The sequence below is a fragment of the Arachis stenosperma genome, chromosome 4 (genome assembly GCF_014773155.1).
Source record: "Arachis stenosperma cultivar V10309 chromosome 4, arast.V10309.gnm1.PFL2, whole genome shotgun sequence".
Classification (NCBI taxonomy): domain Eukaryota; kingdom Viridiplantae; phylum Streptophyta; class Magnoliopsida; order Fabales; family Fabaceae; genus Arachis; species Arachis stenosperma.
Genome location: NC_080380.1, coordinates 150,838,468 through 150,853,693, shown reverse-complemented (window position 1 = coordinate 150,853,693; position 15,226 = coordinate 150,838,468). Strand labels below are relative to the sequence as shown.

General features: G+C 35.5%; 2 protein-coding genes and 1 pseudogene across 3 annotated transcripts; 1 reads left to right on the top strand and 2 right to left on the bottom strand.

The window, feature by feature from the left end:
* Window positions 1–1,856: 1,856 nt before the first annotated feature.
* Window positions 1,857–9,222, top strand: LOC130973761 (DExH-box ATP-dependent RNA helicase DExH9). Its single transcript, XM_057898414.1, has 13 exons — window positions 1,857–2,274; window positions 2,380–2,799; window positions 2,880–3,218; window positions 3,330–3,434; window positions 3,986–4,096; window positions 4,692–4,942; window positions 5,104–5,227; window positions 5,812–6,094; window positions 6,183–6,337; window positions 6,994–7,143; window positions 7,217–7,449; window positions 7,596–7,860; window positions 8,508–9,222. The coding sequence occupies exons 1-13, from the start codon at window positions 2,005–2,007 to the stop codon at window positions 8,784–8,786; spliced, it is 2,985 nt and encodes a 994-aa protein (XP_057754397.1). The 5' UTR covers window positions 1,857–2,004; the 3' UTR covers window positions 8,787–9,222.
* A 133-nt stretch (window positions 9,223–9,355) lies between these two features.
* On the bottom strand, window positions 9,356–12,032 carry LOC130973762 (probable methyltransferase PMT19). Of its 2 annotated transcripts, none has more exons than XM_057898415.1 (6): window positions 11,337–12,032; window positions 11,039–11,249; window positions 10,632–10,941; window positions 10,039–10,362; window positions 9,871–9,948; window positions 9,356–9,766 (listed from the first exon to the last, which is right to left on the bottom strand). In XM_057898415.1, the coding sequence occupies exons 1-6, from the start codon at window positions 11,907–11,909 to the stop codon at window positions 9,574–9,576; spliced, it is 1,689 nt and encodes a 562-aa protein (XP_057754398.1). In that variant the 5' UTR covers window positions 11,910–12,032; the 3' UTR covers window positions 9,356–9,573. The 2 variants fall into 2 exon arrangements, with proteins under 2 accessions (XP_057754398.1, XP_057754399.1); XM_057898416.1 differs by having other exon boundaries at window positions 9,358–9,766; window positions 11,039–11,230; window positions 11,337–11,575.
* Window positions 12,033–12,975: 943 nt separating this feature from the next.
* Window positions 12,976–14,288, bottom strand: LOC130975978 (3-ketoacyl-CoA synthase 11-like; annotated as a pseudogene).
* Between the last annotated feature and the right edge of the window lie 938 nt (window positions 14,289–15,226).

Sequence of the window (15,226 nt, the reverse complement as noted above, 5' to 3'; positions counted from 1 at the left end):
TTTTTTTTCTATTGGGTTTATGTTTGCAGTAGTTATGTCTGTCTTGTGTAATGGTACTTTGTGAACTAGAATTGTTACTGTAAATGTAATGTACGTTGTTTACCATGAATGCAGTTAGTTGTGAACTGTGAACCATTATTGTAAGTATGTAGTTTGTTTACAATGAATCAGGGGCGAGCTTTAGTCCTTTTTTGGTGTCTTTCTTTATTGTTGGAACTCTCTTGCAAGTCTTGTAGTTGTGGCTAGGATTGCCACACTTGCTGCAAGTGACCATAAGACTCTTTCTAACGTTATTTTCATTCAACAGTGGCTCTATAGGATCTTTTTTCTTTACAGACAATATTAACTCACGACCAAGCTAAGCAACTAAAAATTCACCAATTTTTAATGATTTATGCACGATTTTCAGCAAAGAACAAAAAGCTCTAAACCCAAAAAGAGTAGACATTCACATTATTTTAATGGTTCGTGCAAGATTTTTACCAATAAAAAACTATAATCACTTGCTTTACACATTTTCAAACATAAACCACAAATTCTTTACATCATTGGGGCCACACAAAAAGAAACCACAACCTTCAAAATACAAAAATGACTAAACAAATTTTTACCTGGAGGATGAATGTCACGACAACACACTATCTTCTTCCTTCTACAATGTCACAAGATCGTCACGGAAATCACCAATTTTAAAGGAAAATTTTGATGGTTTGTAAATGGATAAATAAAGAGACATGAAGAGGGTTAAGGAGTATTTCTGAACTTAAAGGAGGAGGGGGATTTCTCGAAACCACGACGTTTTTATTCCCACCTGGCACCAACGGACATTTCACTATTAATAACGGTATACGTAGCCAACTTGGTTCGTTTTGTGTCAACACTTGACAGAAGGATCTAACGTGTCTAACGTTTATAATTCTTAAGAATCTATTTGTTACTTTTTTTTTCTTAAAGGTCTATTCTGTCCGAAGTACAAATTTTTAGGGACTTAATTGTTATTTTATTCTAAAAAATATTTTTGTGTTACTAGGTGTTTTGAGATTTAGAGTTTGTTTGGGTAAACTTCTAAGTTTCCAGTTATCTTTGTTTTAAAGATCTTATAAAAAAATAAAAGTAATTTTATGTTTGAGTATCTCATACAAAAAGATCTTTTTATCTATCAATTATGTTTAGGTATAACTATATAAAATTACTTTTTTTTTTATTTATTATATGAAAAACATCTTTTTTTTAAGAAAAAAGATTTTTTAAAAAACGATGTAAATTACAACTTCTCAAAAAAGATATTTTTTATCTTTTAGTGCTTTTATTTTTACTATTAAAAATTTGCCAAATACGCTAAAAAAATCATTTTTTATTAAAAAAGATCTTGTTTTTTAATCAAAATCATGGCTTGTTTGGGTGAGTTTCTAAGAAAATATCTTTTTCAAGTTATTTTTTTAAAAGATCTTATAGTAAAGTAAAAATAATTTTATATTTAGATATCTTATACAAAATTTTTTTTTATCTATTAATTATGTTTGGATATAATAATATAAAAATATTTTTTATTTATTTATTATATAAAAATATTTTTTTATTTAAAAAAATATAAATTATAACTTTTCAAAAAAATATTTTATTAATTTTTTAATATTTTTATTTTTACTACTAAAATTTATCAAATACACTAAAAAAAATTTTTTAAAATATTTTTTATTAAAATAATAACATCCAAACAAACACTAACGACGCTCAAACAAGCAATATTCTATAGTTCTATTATACGTATAGTCGTATAGATTAGAATTAATTTACTAATTCAGTATTGACGTGGCAATGACCTATGAAAGCGGAGGAGGAGTAAAATTTAGACCTCTCTCAACATAATAGGGGTAGAAGGGTGAGGTGGGTGGCGGCACCGCGGCACGTAATTGAATCCCGCTATCTGAGTGGCTCCCGCCCCACGCAGCAGTTACGTTAGATTAGGGTTTATTTGTTTGTCAATTGAACTTTGAAGGCGTCATGGGTTCTGTGAAGAGGAAGTCTGCAGAACAAGAACAGCTGGAAATTCCTCCTTCTCAGAAGCAGAAGCAGCAAACCTCAAACGACGATTCCGTCGTCGAAGAGGGGTGCGGCTGCGTCCACCACGTGTCCTATCCGGAAGGTTATGTTCCCAATCCCAGTGGCAGCAGCAACCCAAAGTCGTCGGAGCCAGCTAAGAAGTTCCCGTTCCCTCTCGACCCCTTCCAGTCCCAAGCCATTGCTTGCCTCGAAAACAATGAATCCGTCATGGTGCCTCTACCTATTATTCTTCCCTTTTCTTCTTCTTCTTCTTATTATTACACAAATTATTCAAATGATAGAATAGAATCTGCTGTTTGCTTGCTTTGTTACCAGGTATCTGCTCATACATCTGCCGGGAAAACAGTGGTGGCCTCATACGCCATTGCCATGTCTCTGCGCAACGGACAGCGCGTTATCTACACTTCCCCTATCAAGGCCCTTAGCAATCAGAAGTACAGGGACTTCAAAGAAGAGTTCTCCGATGTCGGCCTTATGACCGGTGATGTCACCATCGATCCCAATGCTTCCTGCTTGGTCATGACCACCGAAATATGGCGCAGCATGCAGTACAAGGGCTCTGAGGTCACCAGGGAAGTTGCCTGGATCATATTCGATGAGGTCCACTACATGCGCGATCGCGAAAGGGGTGTCGTTTGGGAAGAGAGCATTGTTATGTCCCCCAAGAACGCTCGTTTTGTATTCCTATCTGCCACCGTGCCCAATGCAAAGGAATTTGCTGATTGGGTGGCAAAGGTGATCTTTTTCGTTTTCTGTGACTTGTGATGTGTGTAAGAGTGTATAGATGGTGATCCCATGCTTTGTGTTACTTGCAGGTGCATCAACAGCCTTGTCATATTGTTTATACTGATTACCGACCAACTCCACTCCAGCATTATATTTTTCCCGCGGGAGGTGATGGCCTATATTTGGTTGTAGACGAAAAGGGGAAATTCCGCGAAGACAGCTTCCAGAAATCACTGAATGCTCTTGTTCCTCCTAATGAGGGTGATAAGAGAAAAGAAAACGGCAAGTGGCAAAAGGGTTTGGTGCTGGGAAGACTGGGTGAAGAAAGTGACATATTCAAGATGGTGAAAATGATCATTCAGCGTCAGTACGATCCTGTGATACTGTTTAGCTTTAGCAAGAGGGAGTGTGAATTTCTTGCGATGCAGGTAAACTACAAATTTTGGTCATTGTTAAGAGTCTCTAGCTTTATGTGCACTCCATTCCATTCATTTGGGATGCAGTGTCCCAGCTGATGATATCTTCATTGCTTTTTGTAGATGGCAAAAATGGATCTTAATGGAGTTGAGGAGAAGGACAGCATAGAAAAAATATTTTGGAGTGCCATGGATATGCTTTCAGACGATGATAAGAAATTACCGCAGGCAAGTTACATACTTCTTCGTCAGTGTTTTTTTCTGGCACTTAGAACATCACCATCCCTCATGCCCATTTCTAAGTTCTAATACTTACCGGATTGTTCAGCATACTTTGTTGAGGCAGCATCTTAGAAGCTAGTAATCTTCAAAACAGTTGGGATGTGAGTTAGAAAATGGAAATGTGTTTTAGAAGAGGATAATTGAGAAGAGTAGACCAGCCGAGAAGTGAGTAACTCAAGTGGAAGCAAAATGTGTTTGTAACTCATTCATTTCCTATTGCCACTTAAGTGAAAATTTCCAGTTTAAATGTGGATGCTGAAAAGAATCACTTATTCATTGGGATTTTATTTTAAATAGATTTTATAGTTGAGGAGAGTGATTTTCTACCATAAAATCTTCCCACAACTTGTTCAATGCTTATGCTTGTCCTCTGGGGCACGATTGCTTTCGGACTAGCTATCTAAATATTTGATAATTTTATTTTGATTGAACTTTGTGGGGCTCATCATTTTGAAGGTATTTAAGTTTTTCACCTCCGTTCTTATGGATTTGATCAGGTTTCAAACATGCTACCGTTGCTGAAACGAGGAATAGGAGTGCATCATTCTGGCTTACTTCCAATTCTAAAGGAAGTGATCGAGATTTTATTTCAAGAAGGACTAATAAAGGTTGGTAGATAAACTATGATATACGATGCTTTGTTCATCCCCAAGCTGTCTACCTGCAACACAATTGTATACTTCCATAATTTGCTTAATTATTTTCCCCAACATGATTTCATTCTTTCTGAAATTTAGTGTTAGAAATAAGGAGAATATCCTACAATTAGCTGAGATATCTAACTAGAATTAGGGTTTCGCTGTCATTCTGAATAGAGATCGTATTCCTCTGTTGTAAACACACATATTCTATCAGAATGATATATCCATATTGTTTTCTAGTCTTTGTTCTCTTTTCCTTCTCTCCTGCCTAAAACCTACAATCTCAAACATGTACTTTACCTAAACTTTTTGAATCACGCTATCCCAAAAATATAGTTTACAGCAGGTTACATCTGCAGTAGTCTCACATGGTTAGCAGAAGCCATTGCAAATTTATATTGCTTTGAAATCTTATATATATTTCCTATTTTCACAATAATTTGTTTTCTGCTTATTGTTTAAGGAGAAGATTCATTATGCACATCACTTGAATATTTATCAGAGAATTCCTTGTTTGAGGAAATTATTAAAATTTTCTAATTATTGAAATATTCTTCTTTAGTGTTTGTTTGCAACAGAAACCTTCAGCATTGGTTTGAACATGCCTGCAAAAACTGTTGTTTTTACCAATGTCCGAAAATTTGACGGGGATAAGTTTAGGTGGTTGTCTAGTGGAGAATATATTCAGATGAGTGGCCGAGCTGGTCGACGAGGTATTGATGAACGTGGAATATGTATCCTCATGGTTGATGAGAAAATGGAACCTTCAACTGCTAAAATGATGGTTAAAGGGGCAGCTGATAGTTTGAACAGGTAGAGTTGTCGATTGGACTATTAGTGAAAAATTAGTTAAAACTCTGAAACAAATAAAAATTGATGATCTTTTCCAACAAACTTGTTTTGTAATTCTCGCATTGTAGCTTGTTTAAAGAATTGTTGTCTCTTTATTACTTTTATCATCCCTTGCATTTCAGTGCCTTTCATTTGAGCTATAACATGATTTTGAATCAAATGCGCTGTGAAGATGGTGATCCAGAAAATTTGCTCCGAAATTCCTTTTATCAGTTCCAAGCTGATCGTGCCATTCCTGGTCTTGAGGTTTGTTTAAATTTATGAATGCTTGCAATACCAGTATTTATATGTAATGACAGTAAGTCAGTAATGTATCCTGATCACTTTTCCATAAAATTTTAATTCCAAGATCACTTCTTATGCATGCTCAATTCCTTATAGTGAATTTACTCCTTTAATGAGTGAACATTTGCATATGAAAGTGAATAATTGTGCATTTTTAGAATTCTGAAAATATGATTGTGGGTTAAAAAATATTTCTTGTGTATGTAAAGTTAAAATTGTTTGATTAACACTGAAGTATACCCATTTTGTATGAGTGCATGCAACAACAAGCAGGTAAGGATAAAATTGTTTTTCCTTTAAAGGAATATATCAGTCAATTGAGTCCAGTGAGATAGGCTTAACTGAAAAGGAAATATTCCATTCATTCAACTAAAATGGATAACACACAACACAAAATATCAGCGAAAGAATACCTTTCAAGGAACCATAGCTTCTTTCAGAGTTGTTCTATAGAGAGGAGAGAAAAAAGATTCCTCACCTTGTATTGTTGATTTGGAGTTTATTTGTGAATGAATAATTTTTCTTCATGTTTTTTGCATATCTAGAAACAAATAAAGATTCTTGAGGAAGAGAGGGAATCAATTGTTATTGAGGAGGAAAATAGTTTAAAGGATTATTACGATCTGCTGGATCAGCACAGAAGCTTGAATAAGGAGGTTCATGACATTGTAATATCTCCAAGGCACTGCTTACCATTTTTACAGCCTGGGAGGCTTGTTTCACTTCATTGTACTTCATGTGATGAAGATCATCACCCAATTTTTTCGGAGGACAGGTTGACTTGGGGATTGGTGATTAATTTTGAAAGAGTTAAAAGTAATGCTGAAGGTGAGAATTCATAATTACTCCTGGTAATTTATATTTTACATCAAAACTTTAGCTTAGTTATTCTAAAATAGTCAATGCTATCTTTTAGATGATGCAACCATAAAGGCAGAAGATGCGTCTTACATGGTTGATGTTCTTACAAGATGTGTGGTTACAAAAGATAAGATTGGCAAAAAGTCTGTTAGGATTGTTCCTCTTAAAGAACTTGGACAACCTCTGGTGGTTTCAGTTCCTATCTCTCAGGTAAGACCTTCAAACTATGTAATTTATTTGCAGGATCTGTGTAATTTGTGATTTGTCTGATTGCTTTATCATCTAAATCACTGCCGTCGAACAAACAATGATTAGAAGACAAAGGGATGCCAAAAACATAATAGTATCCTAAATAAAGTCGATGGTTGCAAAGGAATCATTAAAAAGCTATTATTCCTTTCCAACCTTATAATCAAAGCACATATAAAATGAGGATTGTCATGTGATTTCTGCTTCTATGCAAGAGTCAAAACCTCTGAATTTTCATGGGTTATTTTCACATGTTAATGCACTCCCAAAAAAAGGAAGTATCCACAAAGTTGTAAGCATTTAATATATTGAAAATCTAGAAGATATCTAATACAGTAATACTTCCTTCTTTTAAGTAATTCAGATGGATAATAGAGTATGACTAACTCCTAAACACTCATGACAACAAAATCATGTTTTCATTTTATATTTTGAATTTTATAGCTGTGGCTTTTAATAGCTAATCAGATATATAAATTCAATAGTTGGAACTATATCTTGCCCAATGTCCAATCCATTTTCCATTGTTAAAATGCTGATTTCTAGTTTTTGACATCACTGTATGTTTGTGGTTTTCTAAATTTTCTGATGTAAATTCCTTGCTGTGTTGTTTACAGATTAATACGATAACCAGTCTTCGTCTATATATACCAAAGGATCTTTTGCCATTGGAAGCTCGAGAAAACACACTAAAGAAAGTGTTGGAAACTCTTTCCAGATTTGGTGAGAAAGGTTTGCCTCTTCTAGATCCGGAAGAAGACTTGAAGGTGTGATGTGATTCTATTCATTTTTCATTCTTTTTCTTTGCCCAATCGAATTTCATAATTTTTTATATCTCAGATCCAGAGTAGCTCGTACAAAAAGTTATCCCGTAGGATAGAGGCTTTGGAGAGACTATTTGAAAAGCATGAAATTGCAAAGTCACCACTTATAAAGCAGAAGTTAAAAATGTTGCACAGGAAGCAAGAATTGACCGCAAAGATAAAGTCCATTAAAAAAACATTAAGATCTTCTAGTGCTTTGGCCTTCAAGGATGAACTTAAGGCAAGGAAGAGGGTTCTTCGCAGGCTAGGGTAATGTAACTACCTAAGTTGCTTTCAATTTGTTGTTGACTTTTTCTTTTGTGGTTTGGTTTCTATAAGACTTATTTGTATCAAACGAGATAATGTGATTGACTATTGTTTGTGAAAATGATATTTACATGAGATCTCTATTGCAGATATGCTACAGGTGATAATGTGGTCGAATTGAAAGGAAAGGTTGCCTGTGAAATTAGTAGTGCAGATGAATTAACCTTAACCGAGCTCATGTTCAATGGTGTCTTAAAGGACATAAAGGTGGAGGAGATGATTTCTCTCCTGTCATGTTTTGTCTGGCAGGAAAAAATTCAAGATGCTGCCAAACCCCGGGAAGAACTTGATCTGCTTTTTGTACAATTGCAAGACACTGCTCGGAGAGTTGCCCAACTTCAGCTCGAGTGCAAGGTAATCGCTATATGCAAATTGTTTAAATGAATGACACCTAATTGTATATGAAGATTGTGATTCCAGATTGATATGGAAAAATACATTCCAGTTAGTGTGTTAACTGAAAATCCTTTGGATCCCGTTTGTCTCTGTGTTTTTCTCTTTCTTCTCTATTTAGGGTGTCTTCCAACCCTGACATCAATTCTACAAATAGTATGCTTTGTGAGCTTAGGGTCTAGCAAACCAAACTAAAATCTGATAATTGAAATAGAAAAAAGAGGATCAGTGCAGCCCTCTATAAATAAAGTTAGTTCCCAGGATTTAAATATGTAACCTCTGACCTCCCACGAAAAGGAAACCTCACCATTTGTGTCAAGCTGCACTGAAATTGTCAGTAATTTAAAATTTGCGAAATTGCTTTGTCCTTTTTATTGCATCATTTTCAGGTTACACGTCCTTTCATTCATGTAGTTCAGTTAGGTCCTTAGATGTTTCTCATATCTCAGATTTTATGTTTGCATTTCACCAAGAGGATTGATTTTGCCATGCTTAGCATGTGCCTCTTAAAATTTTCTATTCTCTGTTGTAAAATGCTTTAACGAGTTCCCTTACTTTGGATCTCTTACCCACATTTTGTTTTTAATTGAAAAAAAAAAAAAAAACAGGTGCAAATTGATGTTGAGAGTTTTGTGAAGTCATTTAGGCCGGATATTATGGAGGCTGTGTATGCTTGGGCAAAAGGTTCAAAGTTCTTTGAGATCATGGAAATTACACAGGTTTTTGAGGGTAGCTTGATTAGGGCAATTAGACGGCTTGAGGAAGTTCTTCAGCAACTAATAGAAGCAGCAAAGTCCATTGGGGAAACTCAATTAGAGGAAAAGTTTGAAGAAGCTGTTTCCAAAATCAAGAGGGATATTGTGTTTGCAGCATCCCTGTATCTGTAATTTCCAACATCCCTTCTAGAAACTGTGTTATCTACCTAGATTTAGTTTTAGATCATGAGAACGCATAGGTAATCATTGGAGTAGAAGGGAATGTGAAGCACCGTGTGGAGGACAGTACAATATCCCGTGACCCGTGGCATTCAACCTTGCTTCTCCCCCTTCAGTTTTGACTTTTGACGCACTGATACCTACAAACCATTGTAACTTGTAGAAAATAAATGCTGTATTTTATTTACTATTAAAATATTCATTTACAAAATACTTTTATTGTTTATTTCATTTTTTCTTTATTATAGCTTCCAAAGTCAACTGGCACTCGAATCATATCATGATGGGGGACAGTTATGAGTTAATGTGGACAGTATTTTGTTTATTAAAAAAATGGGGTTAGTATTTTATAATTTTGTCATTTGAACACAAAAGTATCAATTCGAGAGTTGATGCCTTTAGATAAAACTCTCCCCTTTTGTTTCCCCTTCTATTTATTTTGAGGATAAATTGGAAAATAAAGAACCTTTTTGTTTATCTTTCCGTACTAGTTTAATGTAAATCGTAATTTACTTAAATGTAAAAATCGTTTGGTGTAATATGAACTCATAAGAATAATTGTGTATTATACTTGAATCATTTTGACCACTTTTTCTTCATTGCTTGTAGTACGCATCCTATGGCATGCTAGCTCCCTCATGAGTCATGTACAAGCAGTAACTTCAAGTGTAAGCCATAGCTACTGGCTGCTAAGAAAGAGAGAGACAAGGTTACAAAAACCCAGATAATGCTAATGGCATTATGCATTGTCTACAAGCAGAATCATTTCCTTCTCATCACTATCACCCGACGACAGTAATGTTCCATTCCATCTCATTGCATCTGTTGTTTCTTTCACTCTCATAACTACGTCCCTATCATCTCTAATAATAAGCGCTCCTTTGGGACGAACAATCCGATGCATCTCGATTAGAATATCACTAATATCACACCTGCAACACACAAATATATAATAATATCAACACTCACCATATATGATATATACTGAAATAACCAAGCAGAAGAGGAGTGATGATGATGTTATTATTACGCTTACTTGTCCTTATACATACTGAATATACCACATGCGTGTATCAAGTCATATGTTCGCGGGTATGTTGAGAAGGCCTCACACCTGAAAGAATAAAGATAACAACAGAGAAAGCAGACTAGAGTCAAAAACTACACTCAAAGTGTTAGCTAATACATACATACATACACATACCAATCCATGTAAGTCCCAATAAGGCCACGTTCAAAGATAATGGGAAGACTATTATTGTTGATGTTGCCTTTTGCATCAACGGGAACAACATTCATAACCCAAACTGGATATTTCATTTCCGCCATTGTTGCTGCAAATCCACCAAACTCAGCATTCATATCCATAACGTTCCGATATCTACCACAGCACAGGGACTTTAACATCTCCCCGTAACGGGATACTCTCCTTCTCCATCTCCTATTATCTTCATCAAAGTTAACCCTCGGTCGATGCGTATCCTTCTCCTCTGGAATAGCAAAAATACATGCACTCATTTCTGTATACCTGTTGAAATTTCAAATTTGAATACCTCTCTGTTAGAATATATTAGCATCAATTAGTATTGATTAGAATTATTTAGTATATCTAAATATTTATTATAGAATATTATGTTTTTATTATTGCAATTCTCTTAACACCTATAAATTCTCAACTTAAATATACTCAATGATACAGATATCTTTTCTTTTAGTTTAGTCTCTTGTTTCTAACAACCAATGATTTTCTTGCTTAAATCAACTAAAGCTTAACATGATTAATGAATGATTAATTACCATCCAGCATGAGGGTCAGGGTCTGATGATGAGTTGCAGAACTTGGGGTGTCTCCCCCATGTCTTCAACTTGTGTATGCAGCCCATATGATTTAAAGGTTTTTGCCATACAGCAAACTGATCGCTCTCAGCAACTTTTTCCCAACACAGTTCCATTGCAAGCTCTTCCAACATGCTCTGCTCCTTTTCCAACTCCTTAGCCTCTCTTCCCCATGCATTGTAGTTCACCCTCCAATTTATGGGTGGCCCCGACAGCACCCAATATCCACCCGGCCGCAAAATCCGGTCCATCTCTCTTAAGTAAAGCCCATCTGTTATCATGAATCATATTTTCACATGTGTTTCTTCAAAGAGTTTGTGTTCTGCATAAACAAGAAAGTAGGAAGAATTGAGCAGAAAATAAAATACCATTATCAGTCCATGGGACAAGGCATCTGGAGCAGTGGGCCATGTCAAATGAACTTGAAGGGAATGGGAGCCTATGAATGCTTAACACTCCAAGCATTGCTGGGAGTCCCCTTTCGAGAGCAAACTGTACCTGACCTTCATGCTCATCGCTCGGTGCAATTGACATTGTCAAGATACCATAGTCCATTAGAGCTGCTCCAAAGCTTGCAACCTTCAATTAGTTAAAACAGATATTTTGTATTCCAACTTAGCTTGATGTCAAAGAATACAAGAGATAGAAAGGGAAGAGTAAGCGTACCCCGCAACCAACATCAAGAGCTGTTCTGATATGGGGGAGAGGAAGGAGGCGGCTGAGAGAATGAACGTAACCGTTGACACCGTCGGGGAAGGAAGTGCCACCTCCCGGAAAGAGAAAACGGTCACCTTCCAACCTGACCCAATTCTGAGACTTCTTATAGTTGACGAGCTTAGGGAAGGGAACGTTGGTGAACCATGCGGAGTCCTTGCTTTGGGGCCAAGGGAAGGGGGTCTTGTAGCCCACGGGCCTGGGTATCAAGCAGGTCAGCCTGTCTGGAGGGCTTTGTGGGCAGTGACGCTCTTTCCGGAACATTCTGGCCTTGGGAAACCTCTTCTGCCTGCGAGGGTCGTGGCATGGACAGTAGTTGGTGTAGTTGCTTGCGCAGAACTCAAAGGTGGTGTGACGACTGTAATCCAAATCCAATAATGGTTGAGGAGTGATGGTGAAGACCGAGGAGGAGGTGGCATAGGAATATATGAGGTACAAGAATAGAGAGCATGGGAAGACGCACAACAATATGCTCCTCAGATTCAGATTTTGGGATTGGGGAAGGGGAACCCATGCCATCTTCATGCTACGAGCGAGCGTCTAACATTATCATGTTTCTTCTTCTATCTCTCCTTCAATACAAAATGCATTTAATTAGGATCTCGCGTTCACTGCATCAGGGCTGCCATATGGCAAGGTTAAGTAGTAATCAATAGATAAGGAGATAACGAGATGGAACGAGTAACGACTCTCGTGTTGCCTTCTCTGTCCTTTTTATTATGCCTATCATTATCATATCATGTGTCATCTACGCTACTACTGGATGTCACTATTAGCTGAACACCTAAATCCATCTTATATCATTGTCCACCAACATATTCAACCATATATACTATAATTTAGAAATACAAAAATAAATACATTAAAAAAGGCAAGTTATTTAATTTTAATTTTCAGAAGATTTATTCTACTATCAAAAGATTTATTCTAATCAAGTCTCTCCTCTCTAAATAAATAGACTTCTACAAAAGCCTAAATCTGACTTATTTATTAAATAGGTATGTCCTAATCAAACCTAAATACACGATAAATTGGATAAGTAAATTTACTCTTGCTTTTAATTTTAAATTTTTTTTAAATTCTTTAATTTTTTTCACCGGAACCAAAATAATAATAATAATAATAATAATAATAATAAAGAGATATAACTACACATTTGGATACCTTATTCAAAATCACAAAACTGTACACAATGAAATTAGCATCGCATACATCTTTAAGGTAGTGTTTGTTTTAAGATACTAGGAGACAAAGACTTGGAAATTAAGACACAGTATCATATTTTAGAAAAAGTACTACTAAATTTTTTTATCTTTTGAAAAAGTACTACTAAATTTTTTATAAAAAATTTAGAGGGCCCTTGTTTGAACTAAGCTCCGCCACTGCTGAGGTGGCAATTGGAACTATTTGACCCATTGTGGTCCCTCTACATATTTTCAACCTTAATTTCAGCATCACATCTCTATCGCTTTTGATCTTCTTCTCTTTGCTCAAGAACGTTCTTTTCCTACTTCTTTATTATTACTCTTTGTAAAAGCAAAATCATGATTGGATGTGCAGGTTAGGATCAATGAAATTGCATTGTTTAGCATTATAATGATGAAACCCTTGGAACCTCGATTGGGAAGTTGTGGATGTCATCAGTCCAAGGGTTTTTTCCTTAATAGGGTTAATGGTATTGAGAGCTTTTCATACTGCACTTAAATCCAGAATCAAATGCTATTTTTCATACTCTATCACCTTTTTTGACCCTTCCTTTGACTTCTATGTAAGCCAATTCATACCATAACGAGCTGTTAGATGTGTCTCCAAAACGATAAAAGGCCATTCTTGATGGCTCCATATGCGATGGAGATAGCTGCAAGTTTTTCTCCAACTCATTCAAAATGGCCTTGTCTCCTGTGTGAATGCAAAAATGTTCGAATGCAAGCTTGAAATTTGAAATATATGCTTTGACTTTCGACTTTAAAAGTTTCTTGGGAACCGATGTTGCAAAGAATAGCAACTGCTTAGATGTTGGAAGCACAAGAGGTCCTAATGTGGTGATGTTGGTTTTCAAAGCATCTCCTGCAATTATCATAAGGTCTTTTGATAATGTGACACCAACTTTGCCATTAGCATCCTGTTTTTGTGTAGCGCAGGTAAAGCTTTGTCTTTATTGGCCTTGTTCGTGCAAACAGTGTGAAACAATTGGTATTTCGACTGTCTTTGATAAGATCTTTTGTTGGAAAGTAGAATTGCAGCTCCTCCCACACGGAACAATCTGAGATGAGTTTCGATCAATCATTTTCAGTATACCAATTCAAAGTAATATTCTCTATATTAACTACTAATGCATATGAGTTGGGATGTATTTGGAGAAGATCTTTAGCAAGATCAATCGATATAACTCCGGCACTACACCTCATTCCACCCAAGTTAAAGCTCTTCTTTATATTCCCTCGGAACTTATAGTGATTGACAATATTTACAGATAGGGATGGAATTGGATTGAACAGGCTATAATTTACAATCAAAATCCCACAACGCTCTGGCACCCACAACGGGGATGGAGTTGGATTTTCTAGACCACCGAAGGACGGGGTGGTAGCCGCATCCACAACACTCTAGCACCCGCGAAGGTCTGCTCCGACTTTGAGTTCTCGTCAATGATTTTGTAGATTTTTTTTGACCCTGACTCGCATATTCAATCATGATTTTGTTTTCAATTTCAAAGAGTAACAACAAAGAAGTAGGAGAAAAATGTTCCTGAGTAAAGAGAAGAAGATGAATAGCGATAAAGATGTGATACTGAAATTAGGGTTGCAAATAGATAGAGAGACCACAATAGATCAAATAATTTCAGACTTCCACTTGTCACCTCAGTTAGCCATTATATATACCAGCGTAGCATGTCAGTATCATATCACTGTCGGCGACAAATAAAGTGGCAAAAAATATAGAGAGAAACTAATGTGGTACTTTTTTAATAAAATTAGAAATATAAATAATATAATTAATAAGTTAAAAACTAAATTTATGTCATTTGTGAATCTCAAAAACAACTTTAAAGTTTAACTAAATTTCGTCATTACAAGAGCAAATTTAAATTCTAAGTGACGCACACAACATATTATTAGGCTTAGCCAGGCTGGTTTACTTCAATTTGTATGTAATTTACTCGAACTATATTCGCTGTATTGGAATTTAATTAAGGAAGGGGGAAAAAATTAGTCCGCATTACTTACAAAAGTTTATTATTTGTACTAAGCAGTAATCACTACAGTAATATTGTGTAAAATCTATAGAACTAACTTTATATATAGTCAAATAGCTAATTTTTAAAAAATTTTAATTTTAAAATTTTAAAAATTAATTTTAAACTAAAAAATATACATTTTTTCATCTCTTTTTTTCTTTTTTTTGCCTCTCTTCTTTTTTTCTTTTCCTTCGTGACATTTTTCTTTCGATATCTTTTTTCTCTAATTACTTTTAGCAATTCTTCTACAATCATTTTAGATATTTTTTTTAAATTCTAAATATTATTTTTAATGAATTTACCATGTTGATGACGTTATACACGGCTAGTGATAGAAGATGATGTGTCCGTTAACGATAAAGGACTAACGGCTGCAGTCTAGTGGTAGAAGATGATGTGTCCGTTAACGATAAAAGACTAGCGACTGCAGCCTGCTAGAGGCGGCTAGGTGACGTGAGTGGAAGGGCGAGTTAAGTCTCAAAATAATTTCTGAAATTGTATTCGAACCTCAAAATGATCCCTAATATTAATAATTATATAAATTTATTCTGAAAATTATACTCCAAAACTCATAATAATTCTTAAAACATTTTTGGTTCATCAA